At 41.7% G+C, this 22,735-nt stretch overlaps 1 protein-coding gene across 1 annotated transcript in view; it reads left to right on the top strand.

Annotated features, from left to right (window-relative positions):
- IL1RAPL2 (interleukin 1 receptor accessory protein like 2) overlaps window positions 1-22,735 on the top strand; it is a gene marked incomplete at its 3' end in the record, with an annotated part of 395,896 nt that overhangs the window by 208,842 nt on the left and 164,319 nt on the right. Inside the window, exons 4-5 of the mRNA XM_082322891.1 lie at window positions 9,197-9,383; window positions 15,251-15,404. Coding sequence (XP_082179017.1) covers window positions 9,197-9,383; window positions 15,251-15,404 — 341 coding nt within the window. The remainder of the gene's footprint in view (window positions 1-9,196; window positions 9,384-15,250; window positions 15,405-22,735) is intronic.

The following is a 22,735-nucleotide window of genomic DNA, read 5'->3' as shown; positions in this document are numbered from 1 at the left end:
TTGTTTCTTTTCCCTGGTGATATGTATATTTCCGCTCACTCACCCTCCTTTTCTAAAGCTTTAAAAGAGAAAATATCTATCCTCTGCCTTTCTGAAAGCCAGTGTTTACTGTTGATGAGAGCTGCAGGAACAGCCAGGGCTTCAAGCAGAAATGCCCATGTTGCTCTGTAGTTGGAGAGGATCCAGTGACTTCCCATTTGCAGCAGCATGCACAAGAATGAGAATATTGTGTATCCTTCAGTTTTCCAATTAATACAATCCCAGCTTTAGATACCTTTAAAATGACTGACGTTACTTTCTAGTCCCAACAGATTGTCATTGCAAAAGCTCTGTGTGCTGCAGCGCATCAGTAACGTTTCAGCTCACTGTCACTGGTTGCTCGTGGAAGAAGTGTCTTCCCTGGTGGGCTTCAAACCTTGCCCGGTGGAGAGAAAGGATGCAAAGTGGAGTGACTGCTTCCTCATGCCGTCAGCTTTGCATCCAGGAGATCTATTGCCGAGATGTTGTTCAGCCCTCCTCAGCCATCTCCTCTCCAACAGGTCTGGGCGTTTTCATTTCCCTTCTGTTCTCCAAATAACAATGGAGCAGAACGTGCTTACCCAGGTACCTCTCCTCTTGAAACCCACGTCAAGCCAGCTGTAATATAACATGTGAGTAGACAATGTTGTATGTGTCCTGCGAGTGGACAGACAAATGGAAGGTTTCCTGAAGAAATCCATCATGCCCAAAGTACAAGGTGACAGAACCATAGGGAGTTAAACTGGTATTTGGTAAGTGATCCTGGAGGATAATGTCTTCTTTTCTGGCACGCACTTAAGAGAAGACCCAGCCAGACTCAGCTGCAGGACTCAACCAGCTCTCATTGCAAATTGGCATAAGGACATTCACTTCATGATTCTTTGTGATACCATTCCTTGCATACCCTATGAGATAATAACTGATCCACTGGTTTACGTGCTCAGTTGCCCATATACAAACTGAGGGGGGCTTGCCTTCCGTCATTGCATCTACACATAGGACATATATGCATGAAGAAGGGTGCGCTCCACAGGTTTTGTTCCTGGAGGCAATAAAATCAGTGAGGTTTAGCAGTGCAGACAAGTCTGAGGGGTATCCTGAACGCAGCTTTTGTTTTGCGTGCTAGATGTCTAATAAAAAAAAGCATAGAGGAGTAGGTGCACTAATTCAGCCACTGTGTGGGTTGGAAGAAATAAAGAGAAAGTGTTCAGTGCTCTCAGAAACAGGGTATTGCAAATACAAAATTATTGGAAGGGGATTTCTTAATACTTTCCTGGGAGCAGTTGTCCCTGTGCCTCAGATTTATGTCATTCGTAATGGGGCTTTTCAGTAAGACAGTATAATTTAACAGTAATATCCAGAGTTCTAATAGAAAATTATTAGGAAATAAATGAAAAGGGCTTAGTCATTTGCAGTAGCAAACTTCAGGGCAACTTGCTGCATTGTAATTCTTAAGGGCAAGGAAGAAATTTTCCCCGAGAGCAAACCCAGCCAATTACAGGGTTTCTTCTGCTGGAACAGGATGTGCTGAAGCCGATAGAGACCAGATAGTTCATGAACTTAGGTGTGATATGCTGAGATAACTTGGTGTTCTTTTGACGTTTCTTCTATGTTCTATATTATATTTTCATATATTCGTTTCTAATAACTAACATTTCTGAAGACTTTGGGGAAAAAAAACAAAACAAAACAAAACAAAAACAAAACCAAGGAACACTGTTGACCTGTGTGATTCAACTTAAATGCTAGGAGATTTTTCCTCTGTGCCTGAGTAGTCCCTGTTGGAATGACTGACTGCTGATTTGTTCGATTTTCCGTTGCTTCTGTCATGATGCAGAGGTCAGCAGGACCAGTGCATGTGTGCGTGAAAGGCAACCAGAAAAGAAATAGCTCCTGCTGACCCTTAACCACGTGCAAATCGGGCTGGCTGTCACTTACTATTCTCAGAGAGACTTGAGAAACATGATACTAGAGATTATCCCTGAATTTTCAAATCATGGCCTTGTTGTTACAGGCTGTATCACTGACTGTACTAGGCACATCCTGACATTTTTGTGTCACATTTCCCTCTTAATAAGGATGTTAGCTGAAGTCCAACTTTAATTTAAACTTAGATCTAAGCTTTGGTGAGAGAGACCCAACTGCCAGGTCTGAACATCTTTTCTTCTCTGTCCCAGTATCCAGAAAGCCTAAAAATTCCCTAAAAAAGGCTAAACTCACAGTGAGGAGTACAGGTCTTGCTTTTAAGTCCCTCTGGTGAGAACTATATTCCTGATGGTTAACTTGAGGAGACATCCCTGGATGTCTGTTTTTCAAGCTGTCATTAATGTGAGCCTTTTAAAATTGCCTTTCAGTGACTTTGCTCAGAAGTTGTTTCTTTTGAATAGTGATGGTATAGCCTTTCTTCATTGTAAAACACGGGTCTCTGGGACATCTAGTATGTTTTAGTCAAGCTCAAATTGTCATCTTGTTTCTAGTGAGTCTTGTGTAGTGATTGATTCTTAGGAGAAAAGTACAGAAAGGCTGAAAATTCTTCAAGAGTGATGGGGCCTTGAATGGTACCTCTGGCTGGATTCACAGTGCAGGTCTCTGGTGGAGGATCAAAGAAAGCAGAGATAATGCAAGAGCACCGAATTTGTAACATGGTACTGTTTTAACACTTTCTGAGATCATACTTCCATGATGTTGTTTTCTTTTACGAGTAGGATCTTGAAAACTAGTGAGACATTAAAGGAGAGGTAACATGGGCTTAGGATTTCTCCCTATTATGCATAGGAGTTGGTATTAGAATTGCCATTATAAAAGCAACGCGCAGGAATGTTTGGAGTTGTGCCAAGGCCAGGTACCACACACACAAGCCGCAGAATCGCTGCGCCTCTTGGCCTGTGGTTCAGGGAGCAACTACAGCAGGGCCAGCCGTCTGCTGAATTGTTCCTCTTCGGGCACTGCTCTCTCACTTGACAAATTGATAAGAACTAAAAATCCAAAAACTTTGAAGGATCTGTGATTTGCAGCCTCTCAGAGTGATTTACATCATAAGTGGGAACTTGATCTTTTCCGGACAATGACCCCAAACATGTAGCAGTGGTAGTCACCGAGAAGTAGGTTAGCACTTGAATGAAACCTTGAAAGAGTAAGTAATAATCCATTTGTTTTTAGGAAAGATGTTCCATTTGTGTGATCTAAAAAAACCAATGATAATAAATTACTCATTTTTCTTTAAGAAGATCACCAAACCATGACCTCATTGATCTGAGTGAAACAAGTTCGGATACCAATGAAACTGCTTGGTAACTGTTATGTGAAGTGTGAAATCTAGACAGGAATAAATTAATAAAATTCTCTACAGAGAGGAAAACCATCAAATGCTCAATTAAGTCTGAAAGCTGATAACATAGCACATTCATATAGCGGCTGGTAGTAGAGCTGGTAGTGCACTAATTGCAGTGGACCTTCAGATGGACAGAGACGGTTGGTGGTGTAGTTATTGCTGTTATTGCTTTAACTCAGAACGAGCAAAGATGAATGTAAGGGTTGGCCTGTACAGTCCTGCAATCAGAATTTCAGTGAGCCAATGAAAATGTCATTAAAACAGCCAGAGTGTTTAGGTACACTGGGAGAGATCTAAGTCTGAGCTGTGCTGTTCCCTGAGCACTGCTTTGATAAAAACACCTCCCAGCTTTTGGATCTACCATTATAGTCTTAGTTCTAAGGCCGAAGTCTTACAACTTTAATGTAATAAAAACCCCAACACTTAATGAAAAATGAACTTGCAAGAAAAAAGAAATTGCAAATCCACTTGTATAAATATGCAGTTCAAATTTAGGGATTTTTTTCAATCTAGTAGATATAAAATATTCAACCACTTTGCTGCCTCCTTCCTCTTTATAAGAAGATTGATAAACAGGGGGGAAGGTTCCATGCCTACTAGAGACAAAATTGTTTTACTTGACTCTTTTAGCAAACCACCTTCACTAGCAGAAACACAAATGCTAAAGAAAAAAAGTTTTTTCCAAAGTTGTGAATATTTCCTCTAATTTGAATTCAGCCTTATGGCTGATGAATTGTCTTGAATCCAAAACAAGATGAAAAATAATTCAGGGAATGACACTTCAGTTTCAAATCTCCTTCTTACCCATTTCTTTATAGCCTCCCTTTTTCCCTCTTGTCCTTTCTTCGAAGTCAAGCCAAACTCACAATTTTGCTTGCTTTTGTTTGGAGACCTGTTAAACTCCCTTGGTTTTCCCTGTGGTTTTCTATTGGATTCTGAGCTGGCTTCAGTTTGTGGTTCAGAGCCAGTTCCAGGTGGCCTGGGGATTACAAATGCCTTGCCACCAGAACAAAGGAAACTGCTTTGTGAACTCTGGCAAAGCTAAACCCTTCTTCACATTTCCAGTCGAGAGAGTAGGCCCAGTTTATAACCAGTCCCTTGAAATAGGGAATTAAAAATCTTAGTTTCAGCGTGAAAACATAAGACACTTAAATTTTTTTCTTTGTACTATGGAGTGATTCTTTCTTTTCTTCCCTCTTCCCGTTCCCCATATAACCACTGCTACCATCTATAGAAACAGAGTCCCCTGGGAAATGAATAGTTTGGAAACCTGTCAGAAAAGACAAATTATTAAAAGACCCACTTTCAGACTCATGGGCTTATTCGCTTTACACGTGGAAAGTGGGCTGTCTGCAGTCTGCCAGGTTCATTTGGGTTCCAATAGTCTCCACTTGCATACAGCTCTTCTTACCTGGCCTCACAATACTGAGATCACCACCGCAAGCCCTCCAGGATCTTCCTCATCCACCTGGAAGATGCTTCCTTTTTATTCCTTTCAGTCACTGATTCTGTCAGCAAGACCCGGGTTACCAGCTTTGCTATTGTTATCTGTTGTTCTTCGTGCGTTCCAGCTTTCCTTATTAAATATGGTCATATAACCTTTCCTGCCAGTCTGCAAACTGCTGGGAGCACTGACCTCCCCCACCAAGCTCCATGAGCATGTACTGAAAACAAAAGTGGATCTTCCTTTTTATAATTCATAGGCCATCTGTTTAGCTTTTAAAAGAAGAAAAGAAATAAATGTAGGATTCAAGCTAGTCAGTCTCCACACCTTTTTTAAACAAACAAACAAACAAACAAACAAAACCTTACCATAAACCACTCATCAAGGAGAGCCCTTGTGGGCACAGAGGTCCTGAAAACAACTGGAAAGAACGAACTGGATCCCACCCAGCACAGCAGCGCTATGGGCTGCTTGAGGGACCTCTGTAGGTGAGTTCCCATCACCTCAGTGACCTGTGTGGTGGCTGGCACCATAATATTCCTGTCTCTTTACCCAGGTGGTAAAAACAATGCTGTAGTGACCATCGACTGCTTTGTGATCCCCTCCCTGACTTCTGCCTCAAGCTGTCACCTTCTAGAGAGCCTCTTTATGCCCCAGGCCCCACAGGGGAGGGAAGACAGCACGTTCCCGTGTGCCAGTGAAACCAAATGCACATTTTTCTGCAAACTACAGTTCAAATTAAAACGTTTTTACTATGTAGGAAAATTAACTGGTTCATCTACTAATTCCCGCATAGAATGAACATGGTCAATTCCACGGCAATCTTCTGGTTAAAACAAAAGGAATTTATCTTTTTAGGAAGCTCTGTCTTGTAGCATCTGAGCTGATAGAAAAATGGTAGCCATGGGAGTCTCCAAGAAAAAGTCAGTGCAGACCCATCACCTGCTCAGAGGCCTGAGTGATGAAATCCATACCGTCTTGGGGGCAGCTTGCCTAGCACAGGGAGGAATGGCTCACGTCTTCTACAAACTTCAGCTCCCACACTTCCACCTCAAAATTGAGAAAAACAGTGAGGTTGATCAACCTGCTGTTTCCTTTTGCACATGACTGAAATGTAACTGTTATCCTGAACTGACTAGATGAAAGGAAGGCTGCTGCTTCATTCACTGGAATTCCTGCAGAAGTTGCCCTTTTCTGAATTATCAGCAGTAGCACTAATGTGAGTGGCTGGTGAAGAAGCATTCATAAAGCTTTCAAGTCTATTGCTGTTGGCTTAGTGAGAGCTTTCTTTATCATGAGCCTGAATAGATTTATTGTCTCGGTCATGGAGTGTGAACAAAAGTAATAGTGCTCACCAGGCACTTAGTTTTCTCAATTCTACTCAATTCTAATTGTAACTAATGAAAAGAATACTACATTTTTAGGTCATGGTTCCAGGAAGCATTTTAAATAGAAGTAGCCTCCAGCGCTGTTCAAAATACAATCTAAATAATGCAAGATTGTTAGCAGAAAATACAGCACTATTAAATAACACCAAGTAATGGACAACTATTCAAAGTCATTATTCTTGATTAGCCTGGATCATTATTACTGAGCGCATGTGACCTTATATGCACTCAGTAATACTCCTAGTCATTCAGGAATGTTAAATAATCATTACTGATTAATTACTATTGATTATACTGAGTGGTTGTATCCATATTTTGTGGATTTTCAGTGCTGTATTAGGAAGCAGTGAAACTTTCTGAATATGTTTTGTTTTCTTACTACCTACAAAAAAAGGTAACCCTTTTCAAAAGCAAGTAGTTTGGGATAAAGTTGACTTATGTTCCCTAAATCATGTAAGTATTTCTAAAAAGCCCACCCAAAATGATGCATTTTTTACAGTCCAGAGAACTTTTGTTTCAGGTAAAATAATACATTTTGTGCAGTTTGTGAGGATGAGACTCTCAACTGAAACCATCCTGGCAGTGTGCAGAGTGAGCCTTTCCGCTCTGAGGTGAGGGACGGAGAAAATACCCACCGATTTTATTACATAAATGTACAGGTGGCATTTTGAAGAGAAGGGAGTAGGAAGGGGGAAGTCTGTGGTTCTGCTGGATACATAACACTAACGATGCTGAAAATGGGAGGTTTCTGAAGATTGCCTGTTGATTTGCCTTGCAAATACCTCTTTCTGCAAATACCTGCTCATGGCACACCTTTGACAAGAAGCCATTTGTACAGTGTTTTGTCAGTGCTTGTTTAGCATGAAGCTTAGAGCCGTGATGAAGTGTCCCTATAGACCTTTTTATTTTCTTCCTAACTACAGGCTCACTTGACAGAGTGACATGTTGAAATGTTGCATAAGAAAAGATTTATGTAGCGTGTTGGAATTTTTTTTTTTTTTTTTTAAATTCAAAGCATTGTCATGAGTTTAATTGAAGGGAGTAAGCAGCCAGTATCATTAGTGTCAGGGTTTGACTGACGGATCACCTTCCAGGTGCACAAGGCAGTTTCTATCTGCCGTGCCACCTTCTGGGCTCAGCTAAACCAGTTTGGAGCAGAGCTGCGATGGAAGAGGCGGCGGCGAAGCGGCCATACCTCCTGCCGCAGCTCTCCACAGCTCCCTTTGATGGGGTAACCACCCAGCACGTCGGTTTTACTCCAGGCTTTTTTGGTTGCGGCGCAGCCAGTTAAAATGACAAAATGATGCGTGATGGGGGAAGAGCCTCGTTATATTGCCGCTTGTACTTTGCTTTTAAAGGACTCTGTTTGCCATCACACCTAATGAAGGGCAGAAGCTGACAGTCTGGGTTGCAACGATCCTGTGCAAAGTGCAAATGCTTCACAGGAACACCACGACAAACACCAGTCTGGGGTTTTTTATTGTGTGTCTGATAGCTCTGTTAAAGATGCAAGTCTGAAGGAATTTAATTTAATCCTATTTTCATGATTGTGAGGCATGGGAGCTGGGCTGGTTGTGTTTATTCTACCCTGATACTAAGAAAAACTAGGTGTAGCTCCCAGTTCCGCTTGCCTGGATTTAACTCTGTCAGGGTTCTTTGGTGATAGAGCAGACGATTGCTTGAAGTGCTAAGGGATTACATTTTTCAGGATTTTAAGGCAAAAATGTATCCGTGTAACCAACAATCGGACTTCTTGCGTACCTGCACTGGGTGCCGGTGGCCCGGCGCTGGCAGCCGGGCTGCAGGGCCCCTCTGAGGAGCGCTGAGGGGCTGCCCCGTGCCGGGCACGGCCGGTTCAGACCGGTTCCGGCCGGTTCCAGCGGCCCCACCACAGGGCACAGCTGAGCCCCTCAGCGAGGCTGGCGGCGCCTCGGGGAAAGCGTATTTGAGAAAGGGCAAAATGCTGCTGGTCAGCGAGGGGTGAGGGGAAAAGTGTGAGAAACAGCCCCGCACAGCGAGGGCCGGGCAGGAGGAGGGAGAGGCGCCCCAGGCCCCAGCAGAGACTCCCCTGCGGCCGTGGAGAGCCCCCGGGGGAGCTGGCTTTCCTGACAGGAACTGCGGCCATGGAGGCCCGCGCTGGAGCAGGGGAATGCGTGAGGAGGAAGAGAGGCAGAGAGGAGCCGTTATGGACGGACCACAACCCCCCATTCCCACCCTCATGCCACTTGGGGAGGGAGAGGGAGAGGAGTAAAAAAAGGAGGCAAGTGGAATGTGTTTTAGCTTTTTTGTCTTTCTCGCCATCGAAACCTATTTTAATTTGCAATTAATTAAAATATTTTTTTCCAAGTCAAGCCTGTTTTGCCCATGACAGTAATTGGTAAGTGATCTCCTTGTCTTTATTTCGACCCACGAGCTTTTTCATCTTATTTTGTCCTTCCCATTCTGTTGAGGGGGAGTGAGAGAGCAGCTGGGTGGGCGGCTGGCAGCCTGTCCAGGTCAACCCACCACAATATCACATGCCGTAGGATTTTATATAGCAGTTCCTTCAGGGGGAGGAATTCTTCCTGCATGATGTGCTTTAACATCCAGCACATAACCCTTCTTCTCAAATGTATAGCACTGCATGCTGGAGTGAAATCTCCTGAAGGTGGGAGAGAAAGAGGGAGAAGAGGAGTGTGTGTGACACATAGAGGAAATGGCACAGTGTATCCTGACCAACATTTGAGATGCCAACAGGTTCTTGTTTGTAGACTTGCAAGCTTGAAAGAGCTGCCGTGTTGGGTTAGATCACTTGTCAAGAAAATTTCTACAGGATTCTTCATAGTAAATCAGAAATGAGCCTTTACATTTTCTAGTAATTCCTCTGTGTTGGAAATAAACAGCATGACAGTCACTATTTGAATGTGTGGCTGAAGTGTGTGTTAAGATGAGAGCTTAACAAAGAAAGTTACTGTGCTGAAACAAACATGGTAAAAAGGAGGTAGGATCAATGAAAACATCTTTCTGTCCCTGCAGAAACTCAACGTATTGCATGAAGGTGTCCATGTCCTTGACGGTAGCTGAAAATGAATCTGGGCTTTGCTACAACAGCAAGATCAGGTATCTGGAAAAATCAGAAGTCACTAAGAGAAAGACAATCTCCTGTCCTGATATTGAGGATTACAAAACAGCCAGTCAAGAGCCAGATGTGGTGTGGTACAAGGTAACTATTGCTGTCTTATTGCTATTGTGCTGAAACTATACAAAACTTCCACTGTTTTCAGTCTGAGGCATAGAGATGGCCTTTTCTGAGCCTGCAGTGGTTTGTGACTGGTCTGGAGGAGGCTCTCCCAGTTTTACAGAAGTAATACTAAAGTACAGGCAAAACTATGCAGCATAGTTATTGTCCAACAGAAATCAGCATCAATGAGGATGTTCTGTGCAGGAGGTCACATGATTTCTCTAACAGCACTACCACGTTCCCAAACCACTGTGCCTCTGTACCAGTTTCCACCTTGGCGGGATGTCTCCCTGCCTGATACTGTAGTAGAAACAAAGGGAGGCAACCTACAGTGGAGCCAAAGGTGTTTCAGCACCGCCAGCTTCAGTAGTGCTACCCAATTAATTTTTTATGAAGTCTGTTTCACCAAGGCTTGTTAATTTTTATCAAAGTCTGCTGGGTAATTTCAGAGAGATGCATTTACTTTTGCTGAGGTTCATTGAGTAATTTTACTGAGGTCTGTTAATTTTAACTGAGGTCTGCTAGATACTTTTACTACCTGGCAGGTAACTCGTCTGGCTGTACCTTCTTCAAGGCCTGTCAAGTATTGCACACAGCTTTCAGCAGCAGATGTATCGATGATGTGTTTCTGTAACTCCCCAAGAAAATAGGAGAATGACTAAAATATGGGTTGTCAGGCAGACATCAAGTACGAAGACCACAGCAAGGTCTGGCAAATTTTACATTGTCTGGACTTGGACCAAAGTCTGGTATTTTGAAAGCCCTTGAGTATGAGTTGCTGCAAGAAACAATGGAGAAGAATAAAGAGCTGAGAGTCAGAGGGAACAAGAAATAGTTGGATTGTAGGGATAAAGGCAGAATGAGTTCAGGACAAACTTCGTTCAGGTAATGAAGACAGAAACACACAGACTAATTAATTCCTAAATTTTGTGTGCTTGATTTGCCAACCTTAATAACGTTCTTTAAAGATAGTTATTTTGTGTGAAATAAGTAATATGTGCAGAGCTGCAGGTTTTTTTCCTCCTTAGCAGGTTGCGTCAGAAAAGAGCAATTATAAAAGTTGTCATCTGTTTCTATTTTTTACAGAATTCTCACATGTTCTATCTTATAGTAACAAAACATGTGCCGTAACCCACTGTTAGCACAAACAAAGTTTTTCTTTCAGACATTGAAGCTGTTTCTCTCAATGTATGGGTGGATATCTTCAGTACTGTTCGTACACAAAATATATGTATTCAGTTAAGTCTGAAATCTTGGAGGAAAGAGGGTACCAGAGAGAAGATGTTTCTTGCCGTGTCTACCTAGGTATTACTGAGCACCAGATCACTGAAGATCCATTTTTTTGCAAGAGCACACTGCAGAAATAGTCTGGCAGGAATATCTGCAGCTGTCATGGAGCAGAAATCAGTCTAAGGAAGATGCATGTACAACCCCACATCAACGATGCTTTGTGCTGACCGAGAAAGGGAATGGAAGGGTCTTTGTTCCATATACCCAGACATGTTATCTGGCTTGCACACACAGGTTGTGTGACACCAGGCTGGAGTGTGACAGCTGACTGACAAGTCATCACCGTGGTGAAATTGAACAGAATTGATGTGGTTGGATGATAACAGTGAGACAATCAAAAGGCGACAACCTTCAGTCTGGCTTGATAATGAAAAGAGACATTAGTGGAATAACCTGCTACATATACCTCCTTATCCATAGTTAACAATAAGGTGCTATCAGTTCAGTTCTTAGACAACACCTATGTCATCTGGACCTGAGTCAGGAAGGTCAGTAATGTGAAATGTAAATATTAATGCTATGCGGAAGGTACATACGTTAGGTTATCCCTTGAAACTTATTCCTGAAACAGGGTTTTGGAAGAATATTCTAGAGGGTGTTATGGTACTAACTGTTAATAGAAGTCTGCCTGTTCCAAAGAGCATAAGTCCAGTTTCCAGAAAATATATAATTACTTGGATTACAAAATAATATGATGAGTACTGGGGTAACCCCTACAAACCGCAATCTGGGACTTAAGATCATGCTGTGTGAGGCCAACGTGTGTAACAAAAAGTCGGTCCCTTCTTCCGCAGAATAGTATAAGTGATATTCCACTTTAGGATCTGACCCTCACATTCTGAAGAAGGCATCTGTTTCTAGTCATGGCACACTGGATCCTCAAATTTTTCACCTCTACCTTTGTGATTGAGTTTGACATGTACATGAAGGTGTAATCAGACATCTTCTTGTGTAAATCTGCTCCAGAGGCACTGGGAGCAATTCCTATTCACTATGCTGAAATATTTAGAGAACATTTTCATCCAGGGGGAGAGCATAAATTGTCCAAAATAGACAAGTAGATAAATAAATATGAGGAAGTCCTCGAGGTTCCTTCTTTATACCTTTGGCTGAAAAGAGAAATCCTTGTGTTCACGAGAACCTGCCAGTTCACTGGTAGTCGGAGAGTTTGGACTTGTGACCGATGAAATACCATCAGACAGGGCAGTAATGGTACAAGCCCACCGTGTGCAGGACTTGCCCTGCCTTCCAGAAGGCTTCTCTGTGTGGAGGGATTAATGAATCTGAGCCAATAATTGCATCAATTTACAGGGAGTTAACTGTAATTTAAACACGCTCTTGAAATAATTGTGCCTGAATAGATTTCCACATACACACCCGATAAGTAATAAAACATTTGCTGTGAGGATTTGTTTTAACAGCAGTATGAACTTCAGTTCTGGCTAGAATTACACTACATGAAATATTTATTTTTAAAGATTTCCACAATTAATGCCATTGATATACACACAGCTCTGTTGCACCTCTTAGCACTGTGTTGGCAAGAAGTATAAGGATTTTTTTGAAATAAATGTATGTGTCAAGGCATGATTGAATGAATGGGATTTAACAGTAAGAGCAGTTTCATGAAAAATCAACTGGCAGAGGAAAAAGGTATATTACATCTAGAATGCAGAGTCTTAAGCCATTTCCACCATCTCTTTTCTACTACTGGGTAGAAGGAAGGGCTGTGAAAACAATCAAAACGTCAGGTGAATGACACCTGTTATCTACCCTACAAAAAATAGAGTTATTGAGGTGCTGCCACTTGAATTTCAAGTAAAAGAAAAAGAAGCATACTAGTGCACAACTTAATTATTGAGGGAAAAAACCCCAAAATATTTAAGATGTCTAAGGAGAATAAATAGGCTAGAAAAGAAACTTTCAGATTCTTCTAGCAGGGAAACATGGTGCAAAAGCAGAAAAGAGCAATTAATTGATTAAACAAGCAACAGTCATACAATTGAGCACTTACCTTTTTGGAGAAATCAGCAGACCTCTGACAGTAAAATCTAGATTGTTTCCACAATATGAAGACTAGTTAGATTTTTTTTTTTTAGTTGGTTTGTTTCTCGGCCATTTTTGTTGCTTAATATACAAATTGTTATGATTTACCAGCTTCTTCCCTTTTTTGCTTTTAGTTTTGTGGATTCAGCTAGTCTGTGAGTAAGAGGCAGAATAAAATAGGCATTTTCAACACATGTTTAGAAAGCCTGCGTAGTCAGTAGAAGAAAAATTAGTCAAAATTTGGGAAAGAAAGAGTTATACATCATTTTTAATATGAAGCATTTTAAGCAGATACAAAAAGAAACAATTAGGACATTAGTGGTACAAGTCCATCACAACAATTCCTCACTGTAAAACCACAATAAATCATTAATCTCTGTAGTAGTAAAGATGTCGCTGCTCTTATTACAGGCATGTAGTATATAAAAATATAAAGTGTATGAAAATGTATCTTCGATCTCTTTGCTCCCATACTTTTAAAAATAAAATACAGAATATAAAACTGGTAACGTATGATAGGGTCTTTCAGTGCTGCACTGAAAGGGTGCATCTCTGAAATATGCTTACTTTGTGTATTATGGGAATTGTATTCCTTCTAAATTAGGATTGAATAGAACTGAATAATATTCTTTGCCCTGTGTTCAGATTTAGTTACTCCAAGTAGGTGGTTGATGCACCTTTAAATAGGACTAAAAAATTGTGTGCAAATCAGAAAGGATTTAATGGCATTTTCTGGCTCAGATCCGTGTCCTGCATCAGTCTCAAACGATGTCAGTGTAATTTAGTAACAAAAATTAGCTCTGATTCTTCTTAGCACACCAATAGGATCTGGATTCTGATCATTCTCCATCATCGGTGTTGACTAAAGTTCACATGCAAGACAAGATTACACTTTCCCTACAACTGTACTTTGGAAACAGAAAGATAACCTGAACACTCAATTACCTGCAGTAGAATGGCACAGTTTCAATATTCTAAATCTGGCCACATTGTAACTGAATTTGGCCTAGTAGGGATAGGGATAAATGCTTCAGTGCTCCGCTTTCAAGTGCAAGGCCAAAAGCTCACAGTCCCATCTTTTTATTTCTTTGTTATTATCCTTTAATTTAGAAACTGACACTGTGGATTTGGAACGTCTATGGAGTCCCATGAAAAAATTATGTTTCTGTCATGCTGATCTCTTGCTGTCACGCAATATATTTGCATGTTAACGTATGCTCTTGTTTTGTTGTTTTCTTAAGAGAAAGCTTTGTTCTATTTTGTTTGCTGTATTTCTGATACTGCTGTTGCAGACAGGCAGAAAATGGGGCATAGGTCTGGGCTACTTACACGGATCTCTGAACTTGCTGAGTCTGATGCAACTGATGCGAGAATGTTAGCCGCAGCCTGAGAGCTTATTCCATGTTGCCACCTTGCGAGAGGGGATAGAGGGGCATTAAAAGTACTCGGGCCCTGTGCTGCTTTGTGTGCTCTGGGTACAGAATTAGCCAGAGCCTCCAGAACTGTGGGGAGTACCGACTGTTTTACAGAACTGAGAAAAGTGTGATTTTGTTTGCAGGTAGAACAGGCTTGATGTTAAAGTTCTTGAGAGACAATAAATATATCAACTTAAGGTACCACTTTAAAGAGACAATGATCAGATTGTGCCTGTGCTTTTAGTTCAGAACATTCCAAGAGGTATTCAGTCATGAGCACTGTTAGCGTAGAAGGTGACTGATCTGGCTGCAAGGATACAGTATGTTAGGAAAGGGGGAGCCTCTTCTTGTGCTGTATCACACACTATACAGAAGGACTCAAATGCTGTTCCAGTAGGACCACGATTCATAGTGATGAACCTAAATCTGCCAAATAACAGCTAAGGTCTGCCTGGCGAAGTCAGCGAGAGTTGCAGGCCATCAGTACCAGGTACTCCGTCAGAGGACGCACATGGGGATGATGCTACAAAGAGCCGAGTGATGGGAAAAGGCTGAATCAGAGCTCATCAGGTGCCAGAGAAGCCAGTGATGAGAAACAAGACCCTAAGGAAACCAGGCTTCCTGAATTCTCTTGCTCACAAAACTGCTGCAGTTCTGCCTGTTTTCTTCTGTTGGTAAATAGTTCTAGCCTGAGACTGTGTGTAAAGTTTGCCTTCAGGCTAACCCTTAACAGATGTTGCCCTTACTCCCTTCAAACAGAGATGCATTTTTATGGTCCATCCTAAAGTAGAGGTCTTGGCAGTTGTTCATCATGAGAAAGAGAAGATACTTAATCATTGCTTCAGGGCACCACGTATTAAACACAGCCCATGTGATACAGTGGGAATTACTGAACCTTAAAAACATTTGTGTTTAATTTCTGTCTTCAAATTAATTGCAGTTTCAGATCTCTGTCCTATCTGAAATTATATTTGAATTTGAATTGCAAAATATATTGAGGTGGTTGTTTACTTATGTATAATACTGAAAATCTGATCAGGCAACACTGTCTTATGTCATACAAGCTGGGTAATTTTGGCAATGGATTTTTTTCTGCAGGAATGTAAGCCAAAAATGTGGAGAAGCATTGTAATTCAGAAGGGAAATACTCTCTTAATACAAGAAGTTCAGGAAGAAGATGGAGGAAATTATACCTGTGAACTGAAGTTTGAAGGCAAGCTTATACGAAGAACAGTTGAATTGAAGGTTACTGGTAAGAATCTTTGTTCTATGCCAATAGAAAAAATAAAGCTTTGAAATTATAAGAAAAAGTGGTTTTCACATGTCAGTGAATCTATTTGATAGAAGTAAGTCCAAACCAAATCCCAATAGCCGAGCAGTCCCAAACTAAGGGAGATTTATATCAAGATGTTATAAAATTCCACAGAAGACAGCTTCTACCTTTTGCTCTGTACAAAACCTGGAAATGCTGGTTATAAAGCAAAAGGTAGAGCGGACCTAAGCCCTCCGTACATGCTTGAAGTAATTCAGACTCCAGTTTTGTCTTCAATGCCGTAAAACAGGCTTTTGGTGAAATTTGTCCTAGAATAAAACACAGCCAAAAGAGACATCTTGAGTCATTAATTTTTTTTTTTTTTTGAGTGATTGTTCCATATTTTTAAGCTTTAGCTTTATTTATGATGATCAAGTTCTCTAGTCTAGGGTTTGTCATTAGTGAAGAGTGTAGCACAACCTATTCCAAGAACGAAGTTAGGAACGTTGGACTGTCAGAGGGAAAGTAACCTGCTTATCACGAGATCATACATTGTATGTTTCTGAGTCCATGTAGTAATCTGTCTCTTTTTGTCAGGCACCAGAAACGAATGGGTAAAATAGTATCGCCTACCAATATATTCCTGATCCTTTCCCATTCCACTGTACAGTATGTCCTCTATAATTTTTATTTTGCCTTCAGTGTCTGTGGAACTTTGCAAGTATTTGAAAACAGTTGAGTTTTCTTCAGCCTTTCACACAAAACCATGTAAACAAATGGTTAGGTATTTTCCTGTCTGTGTTTTGACATACTGATTAAAATGGGGTCCTACTTAAAGTGGTGATAAGTAGAATTCTACTCTCTTATATCGAACTGAATTAGTCCATATGATATTTCTAATGTGTTCTTGAAATACAATTCTTTCATTTATTTTGAGTGAAATCCATTTTTCTTTTCTTATCGTTATTCCTCATTTTAAATGAGTTCTTTTCCCTGTGTGCCAGATTCATATATCATGTGATTCTTTATTGTCCATTTTTGACCGTGGACAAATCTCTAAAGTATTGATTTGACCTGCCTGACCCCAGACCTGTCAAATGAAGATATAATACCTGCCTTGTGGATAGTTGCTATCCTAGGTTGCGTGCTGGTCTTCAACCAGAATATGAACTAAGTTTGACAAAGTGAAAATGAGATGCATCTAATTCATTTCCCCATGATGGATATTCTTTAGATAATGGGTATTCTGTGTTCTCCCTCTTCTCATGACCTTGCTAGAACTCATGTGTTCTCTTCATTATTTGAACAATGAGGTATATTCATACCTCACAATTTAATGAATTTGTCCTAAACTAACTATAGTATGTATTAAAATTAATTGTTTTATTAAAATGTTTATGACCTGAATTATTAAAAATGTAAATATTGAATATGCAAGTATTCTCCTTTTTGCAAAATGCTTGAGAACCAGGAGATTGTTCCCCTTGTAATTTGGCGTGAAATTAATATTGAATTAAATTTCCTTTAGCTTATAAAAGCACATATGTTAGTAAACACCTTTTCCAGATTTAAGTGTTTAGGATGCATATCTGATGTTATGTGTTTGCTGGTTGAATCTCTTTAGCTATCTGGAATAGGCTAGTAAGTTTATGTAGATGATGACCTGAAAATATGGATTAGAACTACGAATGTAACACAGGACTGTGTAAGCATATTATCTTATAGCTCAGTGCTTCACCAAATTTCTTTCTCCTGTTTATGTTTTTTTTCAGTTTGTGAATTTTATACGCATGTGGGTTTAGAGCTTTATGGGGGAGAGGTCAAAGAAAACTCATACAACAACCAACAGAGGATTGCTTGTGTTGTGTGGCTGGCCGTGTCGGGTGGAGGGTCCTGAGGCAGCTCAGATCACAGACTGGGAGCAGGTACAAGACATACTCAGGGACTTCGTTGAAGAATCTCTCTCATGGGAAGCAGAAAGAAAACTACATACTGGTGTAGTTGTTGACACACATCCTGAGAGTTTGCTTTCACTGGGGCTAGTGCAGATCTAGGTTGGAGGCACCCCTGGGCATCATCCCATCCGCACCCCTGGGCATCATCCCATCCAAACCCCAGCTCAAGCAGAGTCAGCTACAGCAGGCTGCCCAGGGCTGTGCCCAGTTAGGCTTTGATTATCTGTGAGAATACAGACTCCACAACCTCTCTGGACAAGGCTGTCACAGTGTTCAGCCACCCTCACAGTAAAAAAGATTTTTCTTATGTTTAAACAGAATTTCTTTTATTTCAGTTTGTGTGCCCATTGCCTGTTATTCTTTTGCTGGGCACCATTGAGAACAGTCTGGATCCATCTTCTTTACGCCTTCCCACCAGGCGTTTATACACATGGATAAGATCCCCATGAGCCGCCTTTTCTCCAGACCAACCCTCCCCAGCTCTCTCAGCCTCTCCTTGTAAGACAGATACTCCGGTCCCTTAATCATCTTCGTGGCCCTTCACTGGACTCATTCCAGTATGCCCATGTCTTTCTTGTAGTGGGATTGGTGTTCAACTGGGCCACATTATTCACCTGTCTGAAAATTGAGTTCTCCTCAAAATACTGTACCAGGAGGAGCCAGGGTGGGACCAGGGCTCAGACTGCTGAACCTGCTGGTCTTTATAAATCACTGTTAGCAAATACTGCTGAAGGCTTACCAGCAAAGCTGTGGTAGAATTGTCTCTGCTAGCCTGCAATGCAGATGTGGAGAAAAGGATCTTGCCTACTGTTTTCTTCTGCAGGAACTTTCTAATGCCTTTTCTAATGCTGTTACTTATTAACATGCCTGAATTGGTATTTATTGGCAAGTGCCTGTGTTCCTCTAACAACACAGATTTTGAACAGCAAGACCATGTTGGCTGCTGCTAGCAGCCGTGGTAACCTGAAATTGTTATTGGAGTAAAGAGGTATTCTGAAAGTGCAACAGGCAACTCCACATCTCCCTCAAGCAAGGAGAGCTGCCCTGCCATGGAGAGAGAGAGGAGGCTGGGTTACATTCCCTGTAGTCTTTCAGGCATTCGCTGAAGTACACAATACTTGAAATATCAGTTAATTCAATTATTTACTTTATTTCTCGATTGTAAGACAAGGATCTTTCCTTTTTTAAAGTTGCATCAAATTTGGTACATGAGGTTTTTAGTCCTTTTTGGAGATTCTGGTAGTCATGGAAGTGGCAATATGAAATAACTGATATTCATAGGTAAATGCAGTGTGGGCATCTAAACAGTGTAACTTGAAATCAGAATAAATGCAGTGCTGATGTAGTGGAAGTGGGAATAACGGAAAGCTTCAGGAAAATTTGAAGGTGCAGGAGCCAGAAGCACCATTTTACCTTGCTGTTGGAAAAGGTAATGAGAGGAGTTAATGATAACCAAGACGAAGGCAGCAGCTTTACTGAAGATGGGATCCCACAAGACAACCTGATCGTAGTGTATTGCACACAAGAGAGCAGTGGTGGACTAAGTGAAGAAGTGTTGGTTGACAGCCGCCTGAACGTGAGCCAGCAGTGTGCCCAGGTGGCCAAGAAGGCCAATGGCATCCTGGCCTGTATCAAGAACAGTGTGGCCAGCAGGACCAGGGAGGTGATGGTGCCCCTGTACTCGGCACTGGTGAGGCCGCACCTCGAGTACTGTGTTCAGTTTTGGGCCCGTCACTACAAGAAGGACATCGAGGTGCTGGAGCGTGTCCAGAGAAGGGCAACAAAGCTGGTGAAGGGTCTGGAGCACAAGTCTGATGAGGAGCGGCTGAGGGAGCTGGGGTTGTTTAGCCTGGAGAAGAGGAGGCTGAGGGGAGACCTTATTGCTCTCTACAACTACCTGAAAGGAGGCTGTAGCGAGGTGGGGGTCGGTCTCTTCCCCCTAGTAATGAGTGATAGGATGAGAGCAAACGGCCTCAAGCTGCGCCAGGGGAGGTTTAGGTTAGATATTAGGAAAAACTTCTTGACCACCCGAGAGGGTGGTCAAGCATTGGAACAGGCTGCCCAGGGAAGTGGTTGAGTCTCCATCCCTGGAGGTATTTAAAGAACGGATAGATACGGTGCTTGAAGACATGGTATAGATGGACTTGGCAGTGCTAGGTTAACAGTTGGACTCAATGATCTTAAGGGTCTTTTCCAACCTTGACGATTCTATGATTCGAGGATTCTAAGAATGACTGTGTATTTGGTATTCATATTAGTGTTGCTTAAGCATTTATTTCAAGTAGAGTCTGCTAGGTGAGACTTTTAATTAGGGGCAAAGCCCTGCTCTTATTAGTTAGCTATCCAGCGATTATTTAAGCGAACTTCCAGTGAAGTCATTAGAGCTATTAGAAAGTGCTGCCTTAACTGCCTGTGCCAGAGGGTCGGGGCAGTTGCCTGAGTGGCTGTGGCTGTGCAAGGGAGCTGCAAGGACAGCATGTGCCAGTCCTCAGGCACTGCTTTCCTCATCTCCAATCTTGCCTTCTCGCTTTTGCAGACACAAACGGAAGATCTCAGTGGCTCATTGAGAGGTGGAAGGGGAGTTCTTGCTCCCTTTCTTCTTCCTGTGACTAAGTCATGATATTAGCTACTATGAGACAATTTGTAAGAAAAAAATGTCTGGAGTCATAGATGGAAACTGAAAGCCATCAATGTAATGCCTGACTACAGTGAGAAAGACAAAGATATCTGAGTTGCATTAGTAGATGAGCAGAGTACAAAACAAACAGGTAAAATGGCATTTGTAGGAAGGGGTAGTTGGACTACACATGGAGTACTGTACGTGGCTGGCAATGTTATCGTATGGCTTCGATGGTTAAGTACAGGTGACTGTGATTAAGATGATAAAAGGCTTCAGCGACTATAACTCTTTGGGGTTGAAAGGAAAAGACTTGCAGCCTAGAATATATTCAAAAAATATTTTGACGCAAAGTATTTATAGGGACAAAATCCTGAGCTACAATACAGCACTAATGAGCAATGCCTAAATCTTGGTGTTTGGGTGCATTTAACAATAATAGATTGTCAACAAAACAGCTTTTTCATCACTAGTTCTTCATGGGTTTGTTATATTATGCAGACAGATGTGAAACAAGTCTTGTCAGCCTTTTTTGCTGAAGAAACATGACAACAGTGTTATCTCTTAGCAAGTAACATGTAACCCTTCAGTCTATGTAAAAAAAAAAAAAATAATATATATATACGTTTTCACTTTGCTGCTTGGTAGTTTTGTTGTGGACAAACAAGTGAGATTAGCAACTGTGATCCAGGGTTCTAAAGCCTAAAAATGTAACAGAAACTTGGATTTTAATTAGATAATAAATTAGAGTGCACCCACATAGAAAAAAATGAACATACTAATATAAAGTTACAGATAATCAACAATATCAGAATTGATTAGTTTTTAATAAAATTACAGATATTCAGGAATATCAGAAATCATAAGCATTTTCATTAGTATTGTTAAATGCCAGTGTTTATTGAGGAACAATTGTAGTATTCGGATAAAAAGAAAAACCCAAACATGAAAAGTCATGTTGTTTTCGAAAGGCAATTTAGGCAACCTGCTTTCCCCAGCCCTACCAACGAGTTCACTCTGTCTTGATATATAGCAATGTTTCAATAGCTTTTGGGATGAAAAGGTGCAGTTGAGAAAAATACCTGGTATGTTTACGTGCTGCTTCAGCACTCTTTTTCTTTGTTTTGGAACACTGGTCTGTAAGGAGACAGGCTTAGAAGAAGACGTAAGCAGATGTACATTGGAGGCTGGGGAAAGGGTGAACCCCCTGAGAAAGGAGCAAGCCCTGCTCTCATGGGGTGGCCCAGGTGTCCCCTGGAAAATGGGGCTGTCTTGCAGGGATGTGCTTTTCCATGGACAGCTGTGCTAGTGGGAGAGGTTGCCTTGTTCTTTCTGCTCCCTGTGAAAAGAGGTGATTTGTGAACTTGTACTGGTGAATTATTTTCCAGTTTGACAGCAGAAGGTGGCCATCTGACCAACTTCATAAACGGCTGGTGATGGATTGGAGTGACATGCAGGAATTGCTGGACCACTCTGTCCAGCAGCCCTGTCCTCCAAGTTTCCTTCAACCTCTACTCTGTCATATTCTTCATAGGCTGCTAAAATGCCTGGCTGTTCCTGAAAGTCATTTATGCAGCAATATTTGTTTTGACCATCGTAAATGACAAATTATTCCACATGGCTACATGAATCGAATGATTCTGCCTGAATTCACTCTTTGCTCATAGTTTTTCAATTAAATTCTTTCAAATCTCATTACATTGCCCACTTTTCAAATTACACCTGCTGCTGTTGCTAGATTTTGTTTGTGTGTTTGGGACCCCTTTATTAGCACAAGCAATTGATGGTGATTTGCTATTGTTAAGCCAAGGGGGTGAATTGGATTTAAAAATGCAAATGATTAGTCATACTCTCCAGCAGCTCTAGGGACATACAGGGACAAGCTACCACAGAATAAGTGAGGATATGAGCTAAAAGTACATCCGCTCTTTGGTGGTAGTTGCTTTTCCATATATTTTTAAGTACCCTCTGTAAACTGGATATGCTATTTTACACTATTTGTAGTGGAGTCTAGTGACACATTGGCAGGAATCAATATTGCTTAAGTAGTTTGCTGTGGTTTAACCCCAGCCAGCAACTAAGCCCCACAGAGCTGCTCGCTCACTCCCCCCCGGTGGGATGGGGGAGAGAATCAGAAGAGTAAAAGTGAGAGAACTTGTGGGTTGAGGTAAAGACAGGTTAATAGGGAAAGCAAAAGCTGCACATGCAAGCAAAGCAAAACAAGGAATTCATTCGCTCCTTCCCATGGGCAGGCAGGCGTTCAGCCATCCCCAGGAAAGCAGGGCTCCATCACACCTAACGGTTTCTTGGGGAGACAAAACACCGTAACTCCGAATGTCCCCCCCTTCCTCCTTCTTCCCCCAGCTCTATATGCTGAGCATGACGCCATACGGTGTGGGATATCCCTTGGGTCAGCTGGGGTCAGCTGTCCCAGCCGTGTCCCCTCCCAGCTCCTTGTGCCCCCCAGCCTCCTCGCTGGTGGGGTGGGGTGAGAGGCAGAAAAGGCCTTGACTCTGTGTGAGCACTGCTCAGCAGTAAGGAAACCATCCCTGTGTTATCAGCACTGTTCCCAGCCCAAATCCAAAACACAGCCCCATACCAGCTACTGTGGAGAAAATTAACTCTATCCCAGCCAAAACCAGCACAGTTACTTATCCAAAAAAACCCAGTTTAGGTTTAAAAGTCACTGAGCCCTGAATATCATTGTGCAGATGGGAAATGAATATGCATAAAAGCAGGGCCAACATAAGACACAGGTT

The sequence above is a fragment of the Platalea leucorodia genome, assembly GCF_965183815.1.
Source record: "Platalea leucorodia genome assembly, chromosome: 10".
Taxonomy (NCBI): Eukaryota; Metazoa; Chordata; class Aves; order Pelecaniformes; family Threskiornithidae; genus Platalea; species Platalea leucorodia.
This window is presented reverse-complemented; position numbering and strand designations above follow the sequence as displayed.